At 37.5% G+C, this 20041-nt stretch overlaps 1 protein-coding gene across 2 annotated transcripts in view; it reads left to right on the top strand.

Annotated features, from left to right (window-relative positions):
- LOC135216810 (uncharacterized) overlaps window positions 1–20041 on the top strand; it is a 490710-nt gene that overhangs the window by 470546 nt on the left and 123 nt on the right. The window contains exons 5-8 of one of the 2 annotated variants that reach the window (XM_064252312.1): window positions 14692–14809; window positions 15114–15344; window positions 15590–15872; window positions 18975–20041. The exon at window positions 18975–20041 is cut by the window's right edge and continues 123 nt beyond it. In XM_064252312.1, coding sequence (XP_064108382.1) covers window positions 14692–14809; window positions 15114–15344; window positions 15590–15872; window positions 18975–19198 — 856 coding nt within the window. In that variant the 3' untranslated portion in view covers window positions 19199–20041. Of the gene's footprint in view, window positions 1–14691; window positions 14810–15099; window positions 15345–15589; window positions 15873–18974 lie in introns of those variants that run through there. The other variant, XM_064252320.1, reaches the window with a different exon arrangement.

The following is a 20041-nucleotide window of genomic DNA, read 5'->3' on the forward strand; positions in this document are numbered from 1 at the left end:
ATTCCAAGGGTTAGTGCCTAATTCATCACAGTAACTATTACTTGATTCCATTACATCGACTACGTTATTCTCGACAACTACACCTTCTGCTTGGCTATTACTGTCCTCACTGATAGAGTCAGGTCTCTCAGCCACACTCATGCCAAGATCAACCTCGCCACCTCTATTGCACTCGTTCGAATCCACGGACTCACACTCGATCGAATCCACAAACAAACTATGACCGTAGTCTATGTCTGTATGTAAACCTCACCTAGTTACTACCATTTCAGGCACTGGAATCTCACTCACAACATGATTCACATTCTTGGATATAGCTAAGTCATTACTGACATTAATGTCAACGCCATCAACGGGCAAACTGTCAACAACTGCTAGTTTCACTTCTACTGACACTACCTGACTTCCCAAGTTCAACTTCAACAAAGGACAAAGAACACAAGTGTTCGGAAATCCACCTAACATGACTTTATCCTCCATATTGATTTCTGCCCTCTTTGGCACACTCTCTCTCCTAATTAGGGAGACAGCACCTCCTGTGTCCCGAAGCAAGAATACTTCTCTCGAATCTCCTCCTCCAAGCGAAGAAACTACATGTTCTGACAGAAATTCCCCCAAAAGTTTCCTAGTTTCTCTCATCACATCATTCCTACTTGACGAAACTAGAGACACTGGTTTCTTAACGTCCTTCCTTTCAACTGCACAATTTCTTGCTAAATGCCCTTTCTCATTACATCAGAAACAAGTTAATTCTAATCAACTAAATGCCACTTTATTCTTACAAACCTTAGCGCTTCTTGCTGACACTTAAATTATGAGTCAAGCTATATTCGTCTGCTAACCTAGTAGCTCCTGCAAAAGATACTTCTCACCTATCTTCTATATAAAGCTTAATCTCAGGGGATACGTTATCTTTGAAGTTTTCTAGCAATACTAAGTTCTTCAGACCTTCAAAATCATCAACTTTAGCAGAAGTTAACCAATAAAAAAACAGCCTTTCTAACTTCTTACCGTATTCTACATACGTAATATTCTCGTCCTTTCTCAAACTTCTAAATTTCTTACAGTACACCTTGCGTACTAACCTGTATGTGCTAAGAACAGTTTCTTTCACAATATCATAATCATCACATTCCTCCTTAGACGTCCAACTATACACAGTAAGTGCCCTACCGCGCAAAACTGACTGTAAATATAGAGTCCACATTTCTTTAGGAGAACCTACTCTTTCCATTAACTTCTCAAAACACATGACATATGTCGTTACATCTTCCTCATCAAACTTTGGTACTAATTTTAGCACTGCACTCATACCTAAACCATCGGCTCCATTTTCGTTCTTGCACGTCTGACTGTTAAGAGTACTTTGCCTTAAACGAGCGATTTCCAACTCATCCTTACATTCTTTCTCTATTTCTTGTTCCTGCATTATCATCATTTCGCTCTCATGCTGCACTCTCATTGCTTCTCTCTCAGCTGCTCTTTCATCTCTCTCATACTTTTCTCTTTCTTTCTTTTCAGCATACTCACTGTTACGGGTTCTCATTGATAAGCTGAGGGTAATTAACATTAGTTTATTAAACAAGTTACTAAAAATAATATACAGCATTGACGAGCCAACACGTGGAGATCGGGGGAGAGTTCGCAAGTCCCTCTGGTCACGTGACTTACCCAAACAGAAACAAAAAATATAATTCACAAACTTAGACAGCGTAGCAAACAATATTCGTACACTGATTATGTACAATATCTAGATCACAACATTCACATATTGTTACATCTCCCTTCTTTTACATTTTCTCAACAAAATTTGGAAGAACTTTTCTTCTACATAAATGGTCCCTGCAACATACATCTAATCCTACATACCTAATTGGCTCTTTAAATTTATCACAATAATCCTGAAGATATTGAGGTTTTTTTACAACACGACCACTTCTGGTTCTTTGTGATTCTAAGTTATCAGCCTGAGGAAGTGTAAAAGATTTATTTGCAACATCATTTGTATTGACATCAGTTTCAATTTCAATATCAGAATCAATATAATTATCAGTCACTGTCTCTGATGTCTTTCTCAGAAATTTGCGATTTCTAAAATATACTTTGCTTTCTACTTCTATTTTGTATTTCCTGTTTGAAACCTCTTTTATTACCTTACCTTTCTTCCATTCCTTTTTTCCTGGAACTGGTTGTACATGGATGACATCACCTGGTTTTAATGAAACTAAATTCTTACATGATCTGTTATAATATTTAGCTTGCCTAATCAATTTCTTAGTTTGAACTTCTGGTACCCCATCAACGATCTTGGGTTTAAGTAAATTTTCTGTTATAGGCAATTGACTTTTAGTTCTTCTACCAAAAACTCTTTGAGCAGGTGAAGAGTTAAATCCCTCAGTTGGAGTATTTCTCCATTCAAGAAGTGCTAATAAAGGATCATGGCCATCCTCTTTTGATTTTGTGAACAACTGTTTCATTATTTTTACTGCATTTTCAGCTTTGCCATTTGACTGGTGGTGGTAAGGGGATGATTTTACATGTTTAAATGACCATTTCTTTACAAAAGTTTGAAATTCACTTGATGTAAATTGTGAGCCACAGTCATTACAATGCAATGTCTGGTATACCATAGCGTGAAAAATGACTCCTTGCCTTGCTTACAACATTTGACGCTAACATATTTTCCAATGAATTTATCTCAAAATATGATGAATAATAATCTACCAAAATCAAATAGTTACAATTACCAACACTAAAAATATCCATTACTATTTTAGACCAAGGCCTAGAAGGAAAATCATGTGAATTTAAGGATTCCTTGGTTTGTTTACTACCATACTTATTACACACCACACAAGAAGAAACATAATTCTTTATATTTGCACCAATGCCAGGCCAGAACAATATATCTCTACCATATCTAACAGTAGCTTCAATCCCATTGTGAGCATAATGAATTTGTTTCAGCATGTAAGACCTTAAACATGATGGGACAACAATACAATTACCTCTAAAAATTATATCATTATCAACAGTAAGTTCATCCCTAAATTTTAAAAAAAGATCTTATGATTTCAGGAACCTCTATACAATGAGTGGGCCAACCTTTTAGAATTGTTTTTTTAATGTTTGTAATGCAACATCACGTATGGTCTTTTGTCTAATATCCTCAAGTCTTTCATTGGTCCCAGCAACATGTTCTGTCATATTTACTTTACTAACCTCTTCAAATAATGCAATTACATCAGATTTATCTGCACCTGAAAATGTATTCGACAAGAAATCTCTACTTAATGTATCTGCTATGTACATTTTGCTACCTGGTTTATATTTAACACTCAAATTAAACTTCTGCAATTGCAATAACATGCTTTGTAACTTCTTAGGACATTTCAATAATGGTTTCTTAAAAATACTTTCCAAAGGTTTGTGATCAGTTTCTACAATAGCATCTTTGCCACAAAGATATTGAACAAAATGCAATGCTGCAAAAACAATGGCTAACATCTCTTTCTATTTGAGCATATCGCTGTTCTGTTTCAGTTAACGATTTAGAAGCATAGGCCACTGGGTGACCGTTTTGCATTAGGACAGCACCTAATCCTGACATTGAAGCATCAATCTGTAAAGACACATTACAATAACTGTCAAAATATTTCGAGCAAGGAGCTTCAACAATTAGTTTCTTAATCTTGGAGAATGCTTCATCATGAGAAGAGTTCCACTGCCATTCAACATTTTTCTTTTCCAGATTTCTTAATGGCTGAGTTACTTCTGACAACCTTGGTAAAAACTTTGAAAGATAATTAACCATCCCTATAAATCTTTTCAATGATTTAACATCACTTGGCACTTTTAGACAATTAATAGCTTCAATTTTCTTTGAATCTGGACGAACACCGTCCTTTGTTAGCAAATGTCCAATGTACTTGACTACAGTCACGTGTAATTTCATCTTCTCTTGATTTAACTTGATGTTTTCTTGTCGGCATCTTTGCAGTAACGCTAATAGGTTCTTATCATGATTTTCCAAAGCTTCCTGATCAGTATCTCCTTTGCCATAAACTAGGATATCGTCTGCTATTACTTCTATGCCATCTAAATTATGTAAGGCATCATGCATTCGTCTCTGGTACTCCTCTGGTGCCGATGATATACCAAAAGGCATTCTCTTCCATCTATACCTACCAAAAGGCGTATTAAATGTAGTCAAATAACTTGACTCTTTGTCAAGTTGCACTTGCCAAAATCCATTCTTTGCATCAAGTACTGAAAATATTTTAGTTTTGCCCAATTTCGGTAAAATTTCCTCAATTGTTGGAAGTGGATAATGGGGTCTCCTGATAGCTTTGTTTAGATCTGTAGGATCTAAACAAATCCTTAAATCTGAATTAGGCTTTGTTACTAAAACCAGGCGAGAAACCCAATTTGTAGGTTCTGAGACCTTTTCAATAATGGTACCTTCCATACTACTTAACTGCTGCTTCAATTTTCTCTTAAGGGCAAAAGGAACTTTTCTTGGAGCATGGATCACTGGTGACCCTGTATGATCTATTTATCTTACATAGAGGTCCTAATTCCCCCAAACCTTCGAATAAATCAGGAAAATCAGAAATAATCTTGTTTTTATCTAACACTTTCGGAGAAACCTCATTTATTTCTTTAGCACTTGGGTTATCATTCACAAGAATTTTTATCAATTTCAGTCTCTGTCCATCCTCATAACCTATTACAGAAGAAACATTTTCCTTCACTACATAAAATTTAAGTTTATACTGCTTTCCTTTCGTTTCACACATTAGAGTTTTAATTCCAATAGTCTTGATTGTTTTATTATTAAACACTTTCAGTTTGATGCTATCACCAGTATCTAACTTATCACTGCCAATCATACGCTTCAATTCTTTAACACTCAAAACATTGCATGTTGCGTCGGAATCAATCTGAAAATTTATTTCTTGCTGATTTACCGTCATGTTTACATACTGTTTTCTCTCATGAGACATAGAAATGTTTCCTATCGATTCATTTATTGTGCTAATTTGCTGAAGGTCACTATACTATCTTCATTCTCTTCACAAATTTTCACTTTTTCAGAGTTTAGCATTACACTGTTTAGCATAATGATTCTTTTTCTTACATTTGGCACACACTTGACCATATGCTGGACACATCATAATTTTATGAGTCCTGCCACAATACCTGCAATCTTTAATTTCCTTGGCACGATTGGACTTAGGCTTAATTTGAGGATTTGTGTTGTTATTTTTCTTCTTCCACACGACATTAACTTCCTCTTCTTCAGTATTGCTATTAGTCATTTGTTGCTTTTGCTGAATTCGCATTTCATAATTTTTTACAAAATTCACAGCCCTTTTGTAAGGTCATTGGTTTCGTATCCATCTTCACATGATCCAGTAATTTCTCCCTAGCCTTATCATCATGTAAATTTAGGATGAATTGATCATTATCATAATTGCAAGTTTTGCATAGAATTCTTAACTGGGTTATGAATTGGTCACAACTTTCATTAGATTCTTGTTTCCGCTTGAGAAATTTGTATCTTTCCATGATTATATTTGATCTGGGACTGCATTCTGCATCAAATTTCTTCAAAACTTTATCTATCTTATATTTATCTCCATCTTCATCCCAAGACAGTGTATTATATTTCTCAACCCCTAATTCTCCTATAACATGCAAGAATGTTGCTACCCTTCGTCTGTCAGCTTCCTTGTCTAAGCCTATGGCAATTTCATAGTTAATAAAAGCTTCTTTAAATTTCTTCCATTTGAGGGCTACATTAGTACTTGCACTAAAGTCCATAGGACTTGGTGGAGTTAGCTATATATTCATCTTTATGGTACAAAACTACCATAATTGTGATGAGAAAACTTATCCCACTTCTGACACCATGTTACGGGTTCTCATTGATAAGCTGAGGGTAATTAACATTAGTTTATTAAACAAGTTACTAAAAATAATATACAGCATTGACGAGCCAACATGTGGAGATCAGGGGAGAGTTTGCAAGTCCCTCTGGTCACGTGACTTAACCAAACATAAACAACAGATATAATTCACAAACTTAGACAGCATACCAAACAGTATTCGTACACTGATTATGTACAATATCTAGATCACAACATTCACATATTGTTACACTCACGGAGATCATTCCCCTCTAGACCTAGAAGCTTACCAGACTCAATAAACTCTTTCACCATCTCACTCATTCTGGTTCTTTCTATATTCTCCCTGTTTCAGTCTGTTACGGTGCCAAATACCCTGGCCGAAGGTCGCCACTATGTTACGGACCGAGAGATCTGCTCAGATTCTTTAATATAATAAACAAAAAGGATCCAACACCAACAGTTGAAACTCGGAATACGAACATAGAAAGCAACTCAGACAGAACAGAAGTTTATTTACAAGCTTATTAACAAAGATAAATGCAGAATGGTTTCTCTTATTTACATAACAAAGTTAAATCTGACAATATGCAAAATGGGGAAACAGTGCGGTAATGAAATACTTGCTGATCAGTTTTGCAGCTGTCGAAATCAGTGCTCAGAGCGACGGCTTCACAAAAGGAGACAGCAGAAACTCCTGACGGCTTTTTGACTTCATACTGCAGAAAGAAATGTCTAGTCTTGATACTCGAAGGGCGGGCTGCTCCTCAAAACCACTTGTAGGACGTTTCTTCTCTGAAGGGTTGCTCAACGTCGAGATCTCTCTCTCTCTCTCTCCGACTACAGACGACTTTACTTGTTTCCGTTCACACTCTCTCTCGTGCGTCCTCTTCCCCTCTTATCCTTCGTCTCTACCTTCTTGTCTTATCTGTCTCTGATGATCTGATTTCTTCTACTTCCTCAGGGCATATATAGATACAGCGATCTTGGGGCGGAAATGAAAAGAGCGGAGCCTACCAGGGAATGTAAATATCTTTTAGAAGGATCCAGAGGAAAAGTTACATCATAATACGCAGCGTTTCTAACGACGCAACGGCTCGTGCTGAGTATTCTCGAACAATCATGAGAACAGACGCCCCCAACACAACCGCGAATGCCTCCTTGCTGCAGACCTAATCGAAGAAGATGCATTTTCCTTTCCTTTAATATATGTTACTTCGCTATAGAGCGATTACCATGACACCGTCCCCTCCCCTACCTTGACATCCTCGTCGGGCAACAAGAGGAGCGCTTCATAACGCAAGTGTATACGAAACCCACAAACCTGGGCATGTGCTTGAACAGCGAGAGCGAGTGTCCAGAGAGATACAAGCACACTGCGATCAGCACCTTCATCAGGAGAGCTCTCCTCTCTCACACTGCTCTTCTTGGAAGGACACATACACTGAATAAGAGCGTGTTGCCCAGGTTTTAATTAACAATGGGTATGCTAACCGGGACATCACAAAATGCATTCACAGAAACATCGATAAATGGTATCAGCAGTAGCCTTTGGCCCCCCCCCCGCCCCCCCTTGAAGACGTTACTCTCTTTTACAAGGGAATGTTTCACAAGAAATACAAAGAGGACAAGCAAGCTCTTTGCAACATCATAGAAAGGAATGTCTCCCCTACGGACCCTGCGAAAAAGGTTAATTTGATAATTTACCACAAAAGCAAGAAGACCAGTGGCCTGATCATGAAAAATAATCCAGCCCCTGTGGTTCAGGACCCTCTTGAGAAAACTAACATTGTATACCAATACAAATCCCCTGTCCGGGAATGCCCCTGAGCCTACATTGGTATGACAACTATGCAATTTACCAAGAGGATATTCTGCCACGCTTAGGAAGGCACCACCCATAACCATGCTAAAAACGTCCGCAAATACCAGAATAACCCTAAAGGACATAATTTCTAATATTGGAATTATGGATAAGGCGGCAGACCACCGTTGGAGGCCCTGCTCATCAGGAAGGAGAGACCCAGCCTCAAGACCACACAAGAGACTTCCCCCCTCCCAATGGTGGCATGTAGGGCGTCGCCTGCCAGCACCCCAGAGCTGATCAAACGGACCAATCAGGTAGTGCCCCCATCTACCGGCAATGACATTCCCAATACTACCCTCCCAGTCTCCAGTGTTCGCACGTGAAGATCAGTGTGAATATCCACCCCTGGGAGACTGCTTGACTCAGGGACTTAATCCTCTGTTCAGTCAATGAAAACTCAGCTCTCACAAGACAGAGCACCCAGGACACAATAAATACCACCGAACGATCCCATTCCAATCAGTTCAAGCTCACCCTTCCTTGAAAATGAACCAAAGATACGGTTGGAAACGTTGGACTTCCGCTACGCCCTTAGACAATGTCCAGACTACAATTTGTAAACTCTACGGCGACCATACGCAATGTTGGGTTACCATATCAATAAACTTATACTTTTAGAAGACATTTCTTTAGCCTGAATATGAACATCGGCCAGCTATTAGCAAATATCAGCCCTGATGAGAAGAAAATAATAAGAATTGAAAAAACCATATAGAAAATCAATTCCACTGATGCTACCATCTTCTTTAACAAAACATGTTTGAGAGAGGGCCCCTACCTTCATATATTATTATTATTATTATTATTATTATTATTATTATTATTATATATGTATAGTGTTCTCTATTCATCTTACAATTTTATTTTCATTAGCATGTAGCTGGTATGTCAAGTTTCCTAAGGACATTAAGGGCTTCTGTTTTCTTGGGTTTATTTCCTCTATTATGATGGTATGCGCTCTGGTGGTCATCTATGAGAGCACATAAGTAGCTGTAGGCATAGTTGTTCCGATGTTTGATTTCTGTGTTCTTTATAAGCTCAGCTGTCTCTGGTGTTTTCTTGAAGGTGGCAGGAGCGATTTTTGGAGAGTCTGGTAGTAGCCATCCCGAGAGAGAGAGAGAGAGAGAGAGAGAGAGAGAGAGAGAGAGAGAGAGAGAGAGCACCAGATGCCGATGCATCATTTTGGGGTATCTGAGCCAACACCCATTTCCAGCCAGCAACACCAGTTAGGCCTAGAAGATCACTACACCTCTGGGACAGATTTCAATCCACTAACTGCCCCCCACCCCAAAAAAAAAATATTTTTTTTTTTGTTTTTTTTTTAAAAGTGTAAGAACACTACATGCAGTATATATTAATTATATATATATACAATATATATATATATATATCATATAATATATATATATATATATAGTATAAAATATATATATATATATATATTATATACATATAGATATACTGCGCATTCAGGTATCTTATAGTTATCACTTTCGACTCTCAAGATGACGCCAAAGGGATGTGTTGGGCATGTTAAGAAGTAAACCAAGACAACATCAAACTTTACATTATCTAAGGAAACTGATATACCAAGCAAATGCGAAAATTAAAATAGTAAGATACTCATTTACAGTTGAGTGGACTGAGGGAATTGTGGTAAAGATCCATTCCCAAGGATTCAACACCGAAGAAAGTGGTCACCCATCCAACAACTGGCCAGTCCCAATGTTGCTTAACCTGTCCATTTATAAACTAAACCACTCTGCAACGGTGCCACATTATTATTATTGTCATTATTATTTGTGTCAGTTCCCATGCCACCACTATAGGCATACCTGACCAAGCTGACCAAGGCTTAGTTTGCAAAGAGATGGTTTCTATTTGCTGAGGTTATTTCAGCTTGCAGGCATGTGTTTTATCCATCCAGGAGTTGGCAGGGTAGAAGTTGAACTATTTGACTATAAATTCAATTGGTATATTTTTGTACCATATAACAAGACAACGAGTAAGAGACAGGTTCAAGGTATTTGGATTTATTCACACAAAGTCTCTGACAGGTCAAGAACAAGTGCAAGTGGAAAAGCTGAATTTGACATTACAGGAATTCAAAGGGACATTACATACACTCAGATGTGTTTTCTCACACCTTAAGAATGGTTAACATTTCTATATACAAATCAGGAAGAGGTTTCAAATACACATAGTTAGAAAGCGTGCAATGCTTTACATACATTAGTAATTACAGTTCTGACAAGGACATAAGGTATCTTCTGAAAAATGTATAAAAGATTGCTTGAATCGTGAGTGCTGGATCTGTGTTTCCTGAGTCTCAGTGCATCATGTAGAATTTGAAGCGAGGCTGGCCTGAGGGTCCCAGCAACAGCTCTAGACCTGACAGAACTCCTCACCACCCCTCTCACTGAAAGTAAGCCTAGGGGAGCTAGGGGAGTGGGTCATAGTATGGGATATAAGCTGGTTTTAATCTACTGGTAAAGACCCAGGTGATTTTCCCATCCACTGTCAGCTGATATGCTTTCTCTCTGCATTGTAGTATGAGGTGTGGTTCTGAGTAGGATCTGCCTGATGGGTAGAACAGATTATAAGACAGGTTGAAGGCTTCCTTTCTCAGCCCTAATGGTAGGCATGGGCCAGGGCGTCCGGTACTCACCTCAGAGGCAATAGTAATCTCTCCATCATTGATGGACAGGTCACTACACGCAAGGGCAGGGTTCTGAAATAATGCTATTTTGGGATATGATATCCCTATCTGGACAATGTTGATGGAGTTTCGTGAAGGAGTGTCTGCCACGTTGATGAAAGAGCCCTTTACATATCTGATAGTGCAATAATATTTTCCTATCAATGATAGCTGGTGTTGCAGTTTTACTGATTACCCATCTTCACTTTTGGTGAAAGCATGCACCAGTGGTTGATGGTCTGTCTGCACCACTGCCAGTGACTCTTGGTTGAATGTGGAGTACTTTTGTTCTGTTTGCAATAACTTCTTGCTGAAGAATGCCAATGGGCAACGATCATCGTCTGTGTCTTGTTCGAGTACCATACCTACCACTGTGCTACTCATGTAAATCATTAAGGGTAAGGGACCTATTAGGTAAAGGAAAGATTAGTGTGGCAGCAAAGGTGATTGCATTTTTAACTAGTGTAAAGATTTTATCTTGTTTTTCATACCAACATAGTTTTTTTGGTTTTACTTTTAGACACTCATATATTGGGGCCATATTTCAGCAAGGTTTGGTATGAAATTGTTCTAATAGTTGATCATTCCCTGATTTGTTGGACTGCTTTGATTGTTGTTGGTTTTTGAAAGTCAGTGATTGCTTGGACCCTTGTTGGGAGGGGCTTGACACTGTCGGGGCTTATTTGCTGGTCCTAGAATTCCACTACTGGTTTTTCTCACTTACATTTGTCTTTTCAAACTATAAATCCATTTTATTTGAGTATTTATCTACAGGACCTGCGTCAAATCTCTCTCATGCGTTGCTCGATATTGGGGCTGAATATCATTATATCATTGATGTATTCGAGATGCCCAGGGGTTGGAGGCTTTTTGTCATATTCCTGCCTGTTCTGTGTCCTGGAAGGCTTGTTTGGCATGGGCGAGTTTTTCTAGGGCCAAACATCTAAAATAGGCATGCAAGGGGGCGACCTTCAGTGACTACGTGGTACTGGACATGGTGCTTTGTGGGTTTGGTCGTCCTTAAATATCTGGGAACTCCTGTACGAGGCGACTGAACTCTGGTGCTGGATTTGGTGTGAGTTGGGCTACTGGGGTGGTTCATGTGATCAGCTGTTGTTTCTCAACATCTACCAGCATGTTGTGGGCTTTTAAGAAGTCTGATCCTAAAACTTTGATTGTTACGTCTGCTGTGTTAAACATCCAGTTGTACTGCTTCCTGCGGAACAACACTTTCACGGTCCTTTTCCCGTATATTTTCAGCAGGGCTCTTTTGGCAGTGGATGCCTGTCAGGTGCAGGGGGTGGGATTGAGGTGTTCGTGCTGTTGACTGGAATTAATGATTTGAATGCACCAGTGTTGATCAGGAACTCCATATTTGATGTATTGTCTAAGATAATAAAAACAAGTCAATTCTCTTTGCCTGTACCTAGAAGAAAGACAGTGGATAGAAGGCGTGGTGTCTTTTATGGGGCTACCAGTGCACCCACCACTGACATTTATTTTGTTGGGTCACTGCTGTGACCCTTTTGAATGTTTTATGACATGCGGCAATCCTTTTCACATTTTTGGGCCTCGCTCCTGAACCTCAAGTGGTAGAAAGAAATGCCCTTGGGATGTTCTTCTGTTTTTGCCTTGTATTTTGGATTGTTTTCCCACCTGGAGCTTTGGTAGTGGTGTATGGGGGTGGCATGGCACTCTGAATCACTGTCTTTCTTTGTGTCGATCTGCTGCTGTGGCTGTGGTGGGGTGGGGGGGTTGCTGCTGTTACAGTTGGTTGTGTAGGCTCCGTCGACTTGTTGGCCAGGTGGTCTGTTTTCCGGAAATTGTCAAAGTCCATGGTTGATGTGTTGGGGATGGCCGTGACTGTTTGGCAGGGTAATTTTGTAAGTAGGACCTCTCACAAAGTCAAGCTTAGTCTCTGGGCAGCTGTCTGTGGCAGGGATTGGGACTAGCCACTGTAGTCCCTTTATGCCTAGGAGTTTCCTACCTCTGAGGTCAGGAGGCATGCTGAAGGACAATCTCAGTTGGGCCTTCAGTGTTTCGTAGGTGATGGTTGTCTTTGGGCCGGCGAGCCATTCTGCAATCTGCTTGAAGATGTCCTCTGGCAGGAACTCGAGGACAGCATCGGGTTTGTGGGATGAAGAGATCTTCTTAGACCCAAAAATGGTTTCTGCTCTGAAGAGCCAGGCTGCTGGATTGTGGACAGGTTCAAGGTATTCAGATTCATTGACACAAAACCTCTGACAGGTCAAGAACTCTTGTGAGTGGAAAAGTATAATTTGACATTAGAAGAAAATAGAGGGCCATCTATATACAGTCAGATTTGTTTTTTCAAACCTGAAGAATGGTTAACAATTCTATTTACAAATTAGGAGGTTTCAAATACATATGGTTGGAAAGCTTGCAATGCTTTACATACATTAGTGATTACAGTTCTGACAAGGACATAAGGTTTCTTCTAAAAAATGGATAAATGTTCGCTTTAATCGGGAGTGCTGGATCTGTGTTTCCTGAGAATCTCGGTGCATCATATTTTAGTTTTGAAGCGAGGATAACCATAGGGTCCCAGCGACAGCTCTGGACCTCACAACCATGCTTTAAAATCCTCCAATTTTGCCTCCCATCCATCATCTGTTGCTCTGTTTATCATCTGTGATCCTCATATTATGTATACAAATTCCTACTCATTTAAGTCTTATTTAACCCATTTTCATGGTATGCCATATTCTTCAGTTTTGTATTGTGATAGACTCCAACTTTTCCAACTATGTTAATTTGGGTACTGTACTGAATCTACCTTAAACCAGTGTTTTTCTCATTCAGTCATACCTGGCCATAATTTGTAATATTTCGCAACTGGTCTGCTGTTCCCTGCGGTTCCCATATTTTCAGGAAAAATTCAAAGAAGCTGATAGAATCAACATCCCTGCTATCAGTACACTTCCAGATTGATGGTAGAAATAATTTTAGCCTCTCTTTCGAAATTGCAATCTGGTTTGTTTTGAAAGATAAGGCTGGTTTGTACGTGTTTCATCCATCTTGTAAATTCAGACATATCTCCATTTTCTGCATTAACCAAGTCACTCAGCAGTGCTCAGACTCATTGGTACAGTGTGCTTGTGTACGCACCTCCGTGCTTTCGGCCTTCAGACTTTCCTCCTGGTATCTTGATCTTGAACCTTTTAATATATCCAATTTATTTTTCTTACTTATTCTTTTATATTTTCACTTGAAAATTGTGTAGGACATTCTTGAGGTACAGTCATGCTTGACGTCTTTCTACTTGACTGCATTGGACTTCGTTAAAAATTCACTAGCTGGCAACTAACATGCTGCATATTTAGCCCACATTTCAATGCGAGAACATGATTATTTCATAAAATAAGACCATGATATGTTTCATGAGAGTTAACTCTGTTGGATATATCAACACTAATAAAATATTACATGTAACAAAAATTTAACTAAAACAGTGACGAAACTTTCCCAAAACGTCCAACGATGCATTCGACAAAGAGCCTTCTTCAAAACTGGGTTAAAATGTTAAAATAATAAAACAAAATCGAAAAGAATTTTCATAACATTTTCATACTACTTGCATTGTAAACATAAAATTCTAAATAGTCCTATTTGATTACTTTTACCCTTCGACTCTGAAGAAAAGGTAGACAAGCAAATACAAAAGTGTTACAGTAGCCTATGAATTGATTATAGCATTTAGGCCAAAGGTCATTCAGCACTGAAACAGAAATTGACAGTAAAGGGTTTGAAAGGTGTGACAGGAGGAAAACCTCGCAGTTGCACCATGAGTCACTTGTTAGGAGAAGGTGGAAAGTAAGATGGAAGAAAGAGAATATGAAGGAAGGTACAGTAAGAGGAACGAAAGGAGTTGCAACGATGCTGTCATTTAAGTGGCGGCAACATGAACCAGATAGAACTTAAGTCTTCAATGTGTAGAGACAAATTTGAAAATATTTGTATATTTGTTATCGAAATATTAGTATTTCAAAATATATTGGTGTACTAGTAAATATTCCCTTTCCACTTACAATTTTGTTGATCCCAAAAGTCTCTTAAATTTTACAACTAAATGTGGAATAGAAATATTTTGTTTATCTACAAACTGGTGGTTTGCACTTCTTGCGGATAATAGTCTCATGCAACTGAAACAGATTTAAGGAAGCATTAACTGTGACTAATTATTCTGTCAACAGGCAGTCTATGATGTACCGAGGTGCTATGCTCAATATTAATCGTTATCGTCTTCGTGCTTCGTCTTGCCCGGATATATATCGAAACTCAATCATTACCATTGCCAAGTCTGAAGATGAGGTAAGCATAGCCTTTCATGAATATCATATTGTCAACTTTGCGTATGAGTGTGCGAGTTTGTTTTGTAGACTTTACATGGCGGGGGTGTTCATTGTTTAAAAGTACCATCCACTATTATCATAAGGACTAGTTTTCTTTCCGAGGAGAATTATTCTTCAATACTGTACTTTAGTTCTGAATATTCATTCCTTTGGCCTAATTTGATATGAATGACATTTAAGTGGTACTTAAACCCTTTGAATTAATACTAATCATTAGCAAAACATTTCTTCAAACCTAATTGTTTTAAGTTCCTTTCCAACAGAATATGTGGACATATTTGGATGACATGGGCGAGATGATAACATCCTGCGTGGACTACAGTTACTGTTTAGATCCGGGATACCTAGTTTTTGCTATTTCCAACTTCATTTTATATGTCTTTTATGACACTGTTTACATGTACCTGACCGATTATGCGCAGGGTGTTGGTGTATCTGCTGATGACAGTGCCAACCTCATATCTGTCATTGGAATACTCAACTGTTTTGGGATGGTAAGCAAAAATGATCTGTATACAATTGTTGCAGTTACATTTGGGTACTAATTTTAATTAAGAATCAAGAATCTAAATTAACGTTGGCCTTTCACAATAACTAGATTACAGTTTCCAAAAATTCTTGTAATCATGGATGTATGAGTTCATAAAGCTATATACCTATAGGTATTTCATTCCTAATACTACATACCTTTAGGAAGTATAACATTTGATGATATAAATATATTGAATCATTATTTCAGGTGGTCATGGGATACGTTGGGGACAGGCCGTGGTCATCTCCTATGCTAATATATAATATTTCTATGATTTTGTGTGGGGTATCAGTCATAATGATGCCATTTCTGACAAACTACTGGTTGATAGCTGCTGCTTCAGCTGTCTTTGGTTTATTCATATCGGCCAACTATGCTCTCACATCTGTAATCCTAGTTGAACTGATTACCTTGGAAGCATTCAGCAAAGCATATGGGTTACTACTACTGATTCAGGGTATAGCCAACCTCATTGGTCCACCTCTTGTAGGTAAGATACTTTACAAAATTATCTTCTTATTTCCTGTTCAGCTATCAAATGTATTTTTCCATTCCTACCTGTGCCATGTTAACAGCTTTATTCTCAAATATTAGTACTGTATAGCCTGCCTTTTGTCAGCCAGGAAGTTTGTTTTACTTATGTATTAGAGGGTAGTGATATATAGTCAGTATTTGTAATAAATTTTATTAGGAATAGTTTTTTATTTTTGTATGTAATTGGGAATAGCAGTTTACTACGATGCAAGCATGCATACCTAATTATTATAACACTACTAACAGTAATACTGACAATAAGTATTCAAGCAGTATCCCAAAATATAGTCGTGCTCCAAACTTTTTCATTATTTAGGACATGAACCAAATGATATCTTGTATATTTTGCAAGAGGATGACCACTGCCAAAGAAATAACTGCCAAGTAATTATTAAAGGAGAGCGTCGTATAATTTTATAAGAATGAGGAATAGCCCTCATTTTACAGATAAATTTTATACCATTTCTACTCGACGTTCCTGTGAAATTCTTATTTTTATGTCTGAAAGAAACTCACTCCTATTACTACTGTTCCTACCTTTTCAAACCATATGTATTTTTCTGTAACCATAGCAAAGATGCTGCATGTGCAACAGATGTCCTCTGACTTACAATAATAGTACTGTAGTGTAAATACCAAAAACAGAATTGAATTGTTTTGGACTTTTACATCAAGTAACTTTGGAACCAGAGGAATTTTGATTCAGAAGTGGCTGCTGAAGACCAAACCACTCCAGCAAAAGCATATCAAGGGTTTTCAAACAAGAGTAAGGGTTACCAGTTGAGTCCAGTAAAGCACTTTGGAAAGTTGGTGAATTGATATTTTCCATGTAGTTTGTAGAGATGCTCAAAGAACTGTCACTCTTAGTTTTGATACTGCTGCGCAGTTCACTTTTGTTCTATGAAATTCCATACAAAGTGGTGTAATGGATTGTGTGCTTTGCATATGATAGCATTTCTTAGTCCACATTAGGTTGTTTGCGTCACCTAATTAGTGACGTTAATCCATTCATGCACATGAAGGGATGAATAAGATTCTCACTGTCCTCAACATACCACGTAGAGAACCCTTTGGCAAGGGAGCAGGTCTGCACGCAACAATAAGTTAACTTTGTTAGCCTAATATTCAAATGATCTTAGAGTTTACCCTTAGTAGGGTTCTGGTGCTCTTTTTTAACAATGTTATAGACTAAATTATTATGCATAGGGAGATTTTTCTATTCGTTTCCAAACAAGATAGTTATCGTTAAACACATTGTAGGCAGTGCTAAAGGTTCCCTTGCAGTGACCCTTTGATCCCTTGCTGTTACAACCATTTTATTGACCTTTGTCCATTTTTTCTATTTACATCTTACTTGACTTTTCTAATTACGGGGCGACTAGGATTAATACTGAACAAAATAATTTTTTTTCTTTTTTTTTCTTTTTTTGCTCTGTAACTCCTATCGCTTCCTCTTGGCTTCTGCGTTATTTCTTTATAGCTTTTCCACCCACTTTACAGTGAATACTTCTGTTGCTCTACTCTATTCTTGCTGTCCTCTTTCCTTCCTTGCAAGTCTCCCATTAGTCCCCATGATTTCCTCTTCCTTACAAGTGCCATTCTTCAAATTCTTGAAGATTAATTTATCTGTAGCCTGGTGATTGTAGATCTATTCAGTGTTTTGCTTATACGTACGTTCTTTGCCTTAAGGATAGTCTAGCTAGAAGAACAGCATTTGCAGGCTGCGGTAATTTAGTTTTCCTTGTTGTGGTGCAGCATCAAAGTTTGGAAGGAATACTGATCATCTTGAAAGTAAATATATAATCGGTGATACTGTAATTGGCAACAACTAGTAACAGGCTTGAGATGGAAGCAACTCAGTGTCATGGGTGCCTATGCAGACATGATGCTCCCTGAGCCGCTGATGGCTGAATTGGTAGAGGTCAAGAACAGTTCGCGTCAAGTTTTTTTTTTAATGATCTAACTCATTACATCTTAATATATTAATATATTTATTAATATAACGTAATTACGTAGACCACTATGGAAGTTTAGAAGTTTCATACGATGGTTTCTTCATCCGTATTTTTACTGTAATGAAACTCAGTGTTGACTGTTTTATTATTAATTGTCAAGTATGCAAGTAATTATTTTTGTGGACCACTTGATATATGGAATATGATTACTTGATTGGATTTATAGATATCTTATGGTAATCCATGTAAGTCGTGTTATTTAATCCCATATCACTGCAATGGAATAAGTTTGCTGGCAAAATGTGCTTCATTGAAGTAAAACCGGTTGATATCTTGATGTAATTACTTTGTCTGGGGACCAAACATATCAGCAATTAGACAGAACTAAAATTTTTAATTTCATTAGACCGATCAAGTAGTAGTACCATGAACACACGATATTACTGTTGTTGTGAGACAATAATGACAAAAGAATATCATCATTTTAAGTGATAATTAGATATGTAAATGAAATAATCTTTCAGATCTTTAACTGCAAGAATAAAAGGGAAGAGTATAACGTAGATGTTTGTACACCAAACCATACAAATATGTCAAGATTAACGGAATTGTTCGTTGGGTCGGTCACCACAGTCTTTCTTGATTTTATTTTAATCTCTTTTGTAAATGTAGTACTGTACCACCCATCAGGTACATGACATACCAGATGCAGGAAATTCTAGTCTCCTGCAAAGTGGCTGATCCTAGTACAATACAATGAATATGATTAATGGAATGTCCATAAGGAAGCAAGTTATTTCATGAGATCTTTGCTTGATATTTATTATTAGTAGAAACTGAATCGTTTCCATATATCAGCTATTGCCTTTTCAGTACAGTATGTATAATGAGATACTTGAAGAAGAGCAAATTGTGTAATAATACTGAAAATAATGTTCTTATTGCTTATTTGACATTTGTTGATTAACTTATCTGCCAATTTTCTGTACACGGTAGTAGTATATACTGTACCGAATACAGTTGCGATTATTTGTTATGCCATGTCTTTATCTGAGTTACGCTAAAATATCCTTTTCTAAATGTATTTTCAACTTTATCCACAGGTTTGATTGCTGACACAACTGGTGATTACATAGTGCCATTTGTTGTGTCGGGGATGTTCATCATCTTTTGCGGGGTTATATTAAATCTCATTCCCCTGATCCATTGCTGTCAGGGCAAGTATGCTGCCTCAGTCTGTTCAACTCCAGTTGATACCCCCAAAAATGGATCGCCTACTTCATCACCAAATCATACTTACAGTAACAAGAAACCAACACCCATATGACAGCGGTCTCAATGTTAAGATAAACATAATTCTTGAAGACATTGCTGTAGCCATTTGTATTCTTTCTTTTATATTTGGTTATATTGTAATCAGGAGGAAAAGTTGATTTTTCTTTGAGTTTTGTTAGGATTAGGTCTTACTGGATAGTACGGTTTATCTTCTGGTTCTTATGTTGAAGATTCTGAAGGTATGTAGTTGCCTAAACTTTTGTATAACTTCACTACATTAGCTGATAATTATAGCATCTGTTATGTGATCCTCTGCAAAGTAATACAGACAAATTATGATTTAATAGCCAATAGTAACTCATCTACTTTATCCATTCCTCAACAAAATTGTGATTATTGGCTCTATAGAAACTACATTTGAGTCATAACCTTTAATTTTAATTCGATTTATGTAGAACTTTCCAGACTAAATTATCGGTTAATTTTAACCTGTGCAGCTAAATAAAAGAAAGAAAGAATGTTGCAATATTTTTGGGCTCTCAGCAAATTTTGACGTTATTTTTCATGTAAAGAGTGTATCAAGAGGAAACCTCATGATAATAGTATAACCCCAAGGAAAACTCAGTGTATAATTTATTCACATTTTGCAAGAAGTGCAATTTATCTTTCAAAGATTCTAATATGTCACTAAATATATTGAGTGTTAAAAAGATATATTTAAGTGTAACACAGCTGATAAATTACATTCCCTGACTTTTCAATTAATACTTTTGAATTTTAGGAAATGAGGTACAATTTAAGGATTTTGATTTCTTATAAATATGACTTTTAAGACATTGTGTCATGGCTTCAGAGATGTTTGGAATGTCTCCCTTATGGTATGCAAGCAACAAAT

The sequence above is a fragment of the Macrobrachium nipponense genome, chromosome 19 (assembly GCF_015104395.2).
Source record: "Macrobrachium nipponense isolate FS-2020 chromosome 19, ASM1510439v2, whole genome shotgun sequence".
Lineage (NCBI taxonomy): Eukaryota > Metazoa > Arthropoda > Malacostraca > Decapoda > Palaemonidae > Macrobrachium > Macrobrachium nipponense.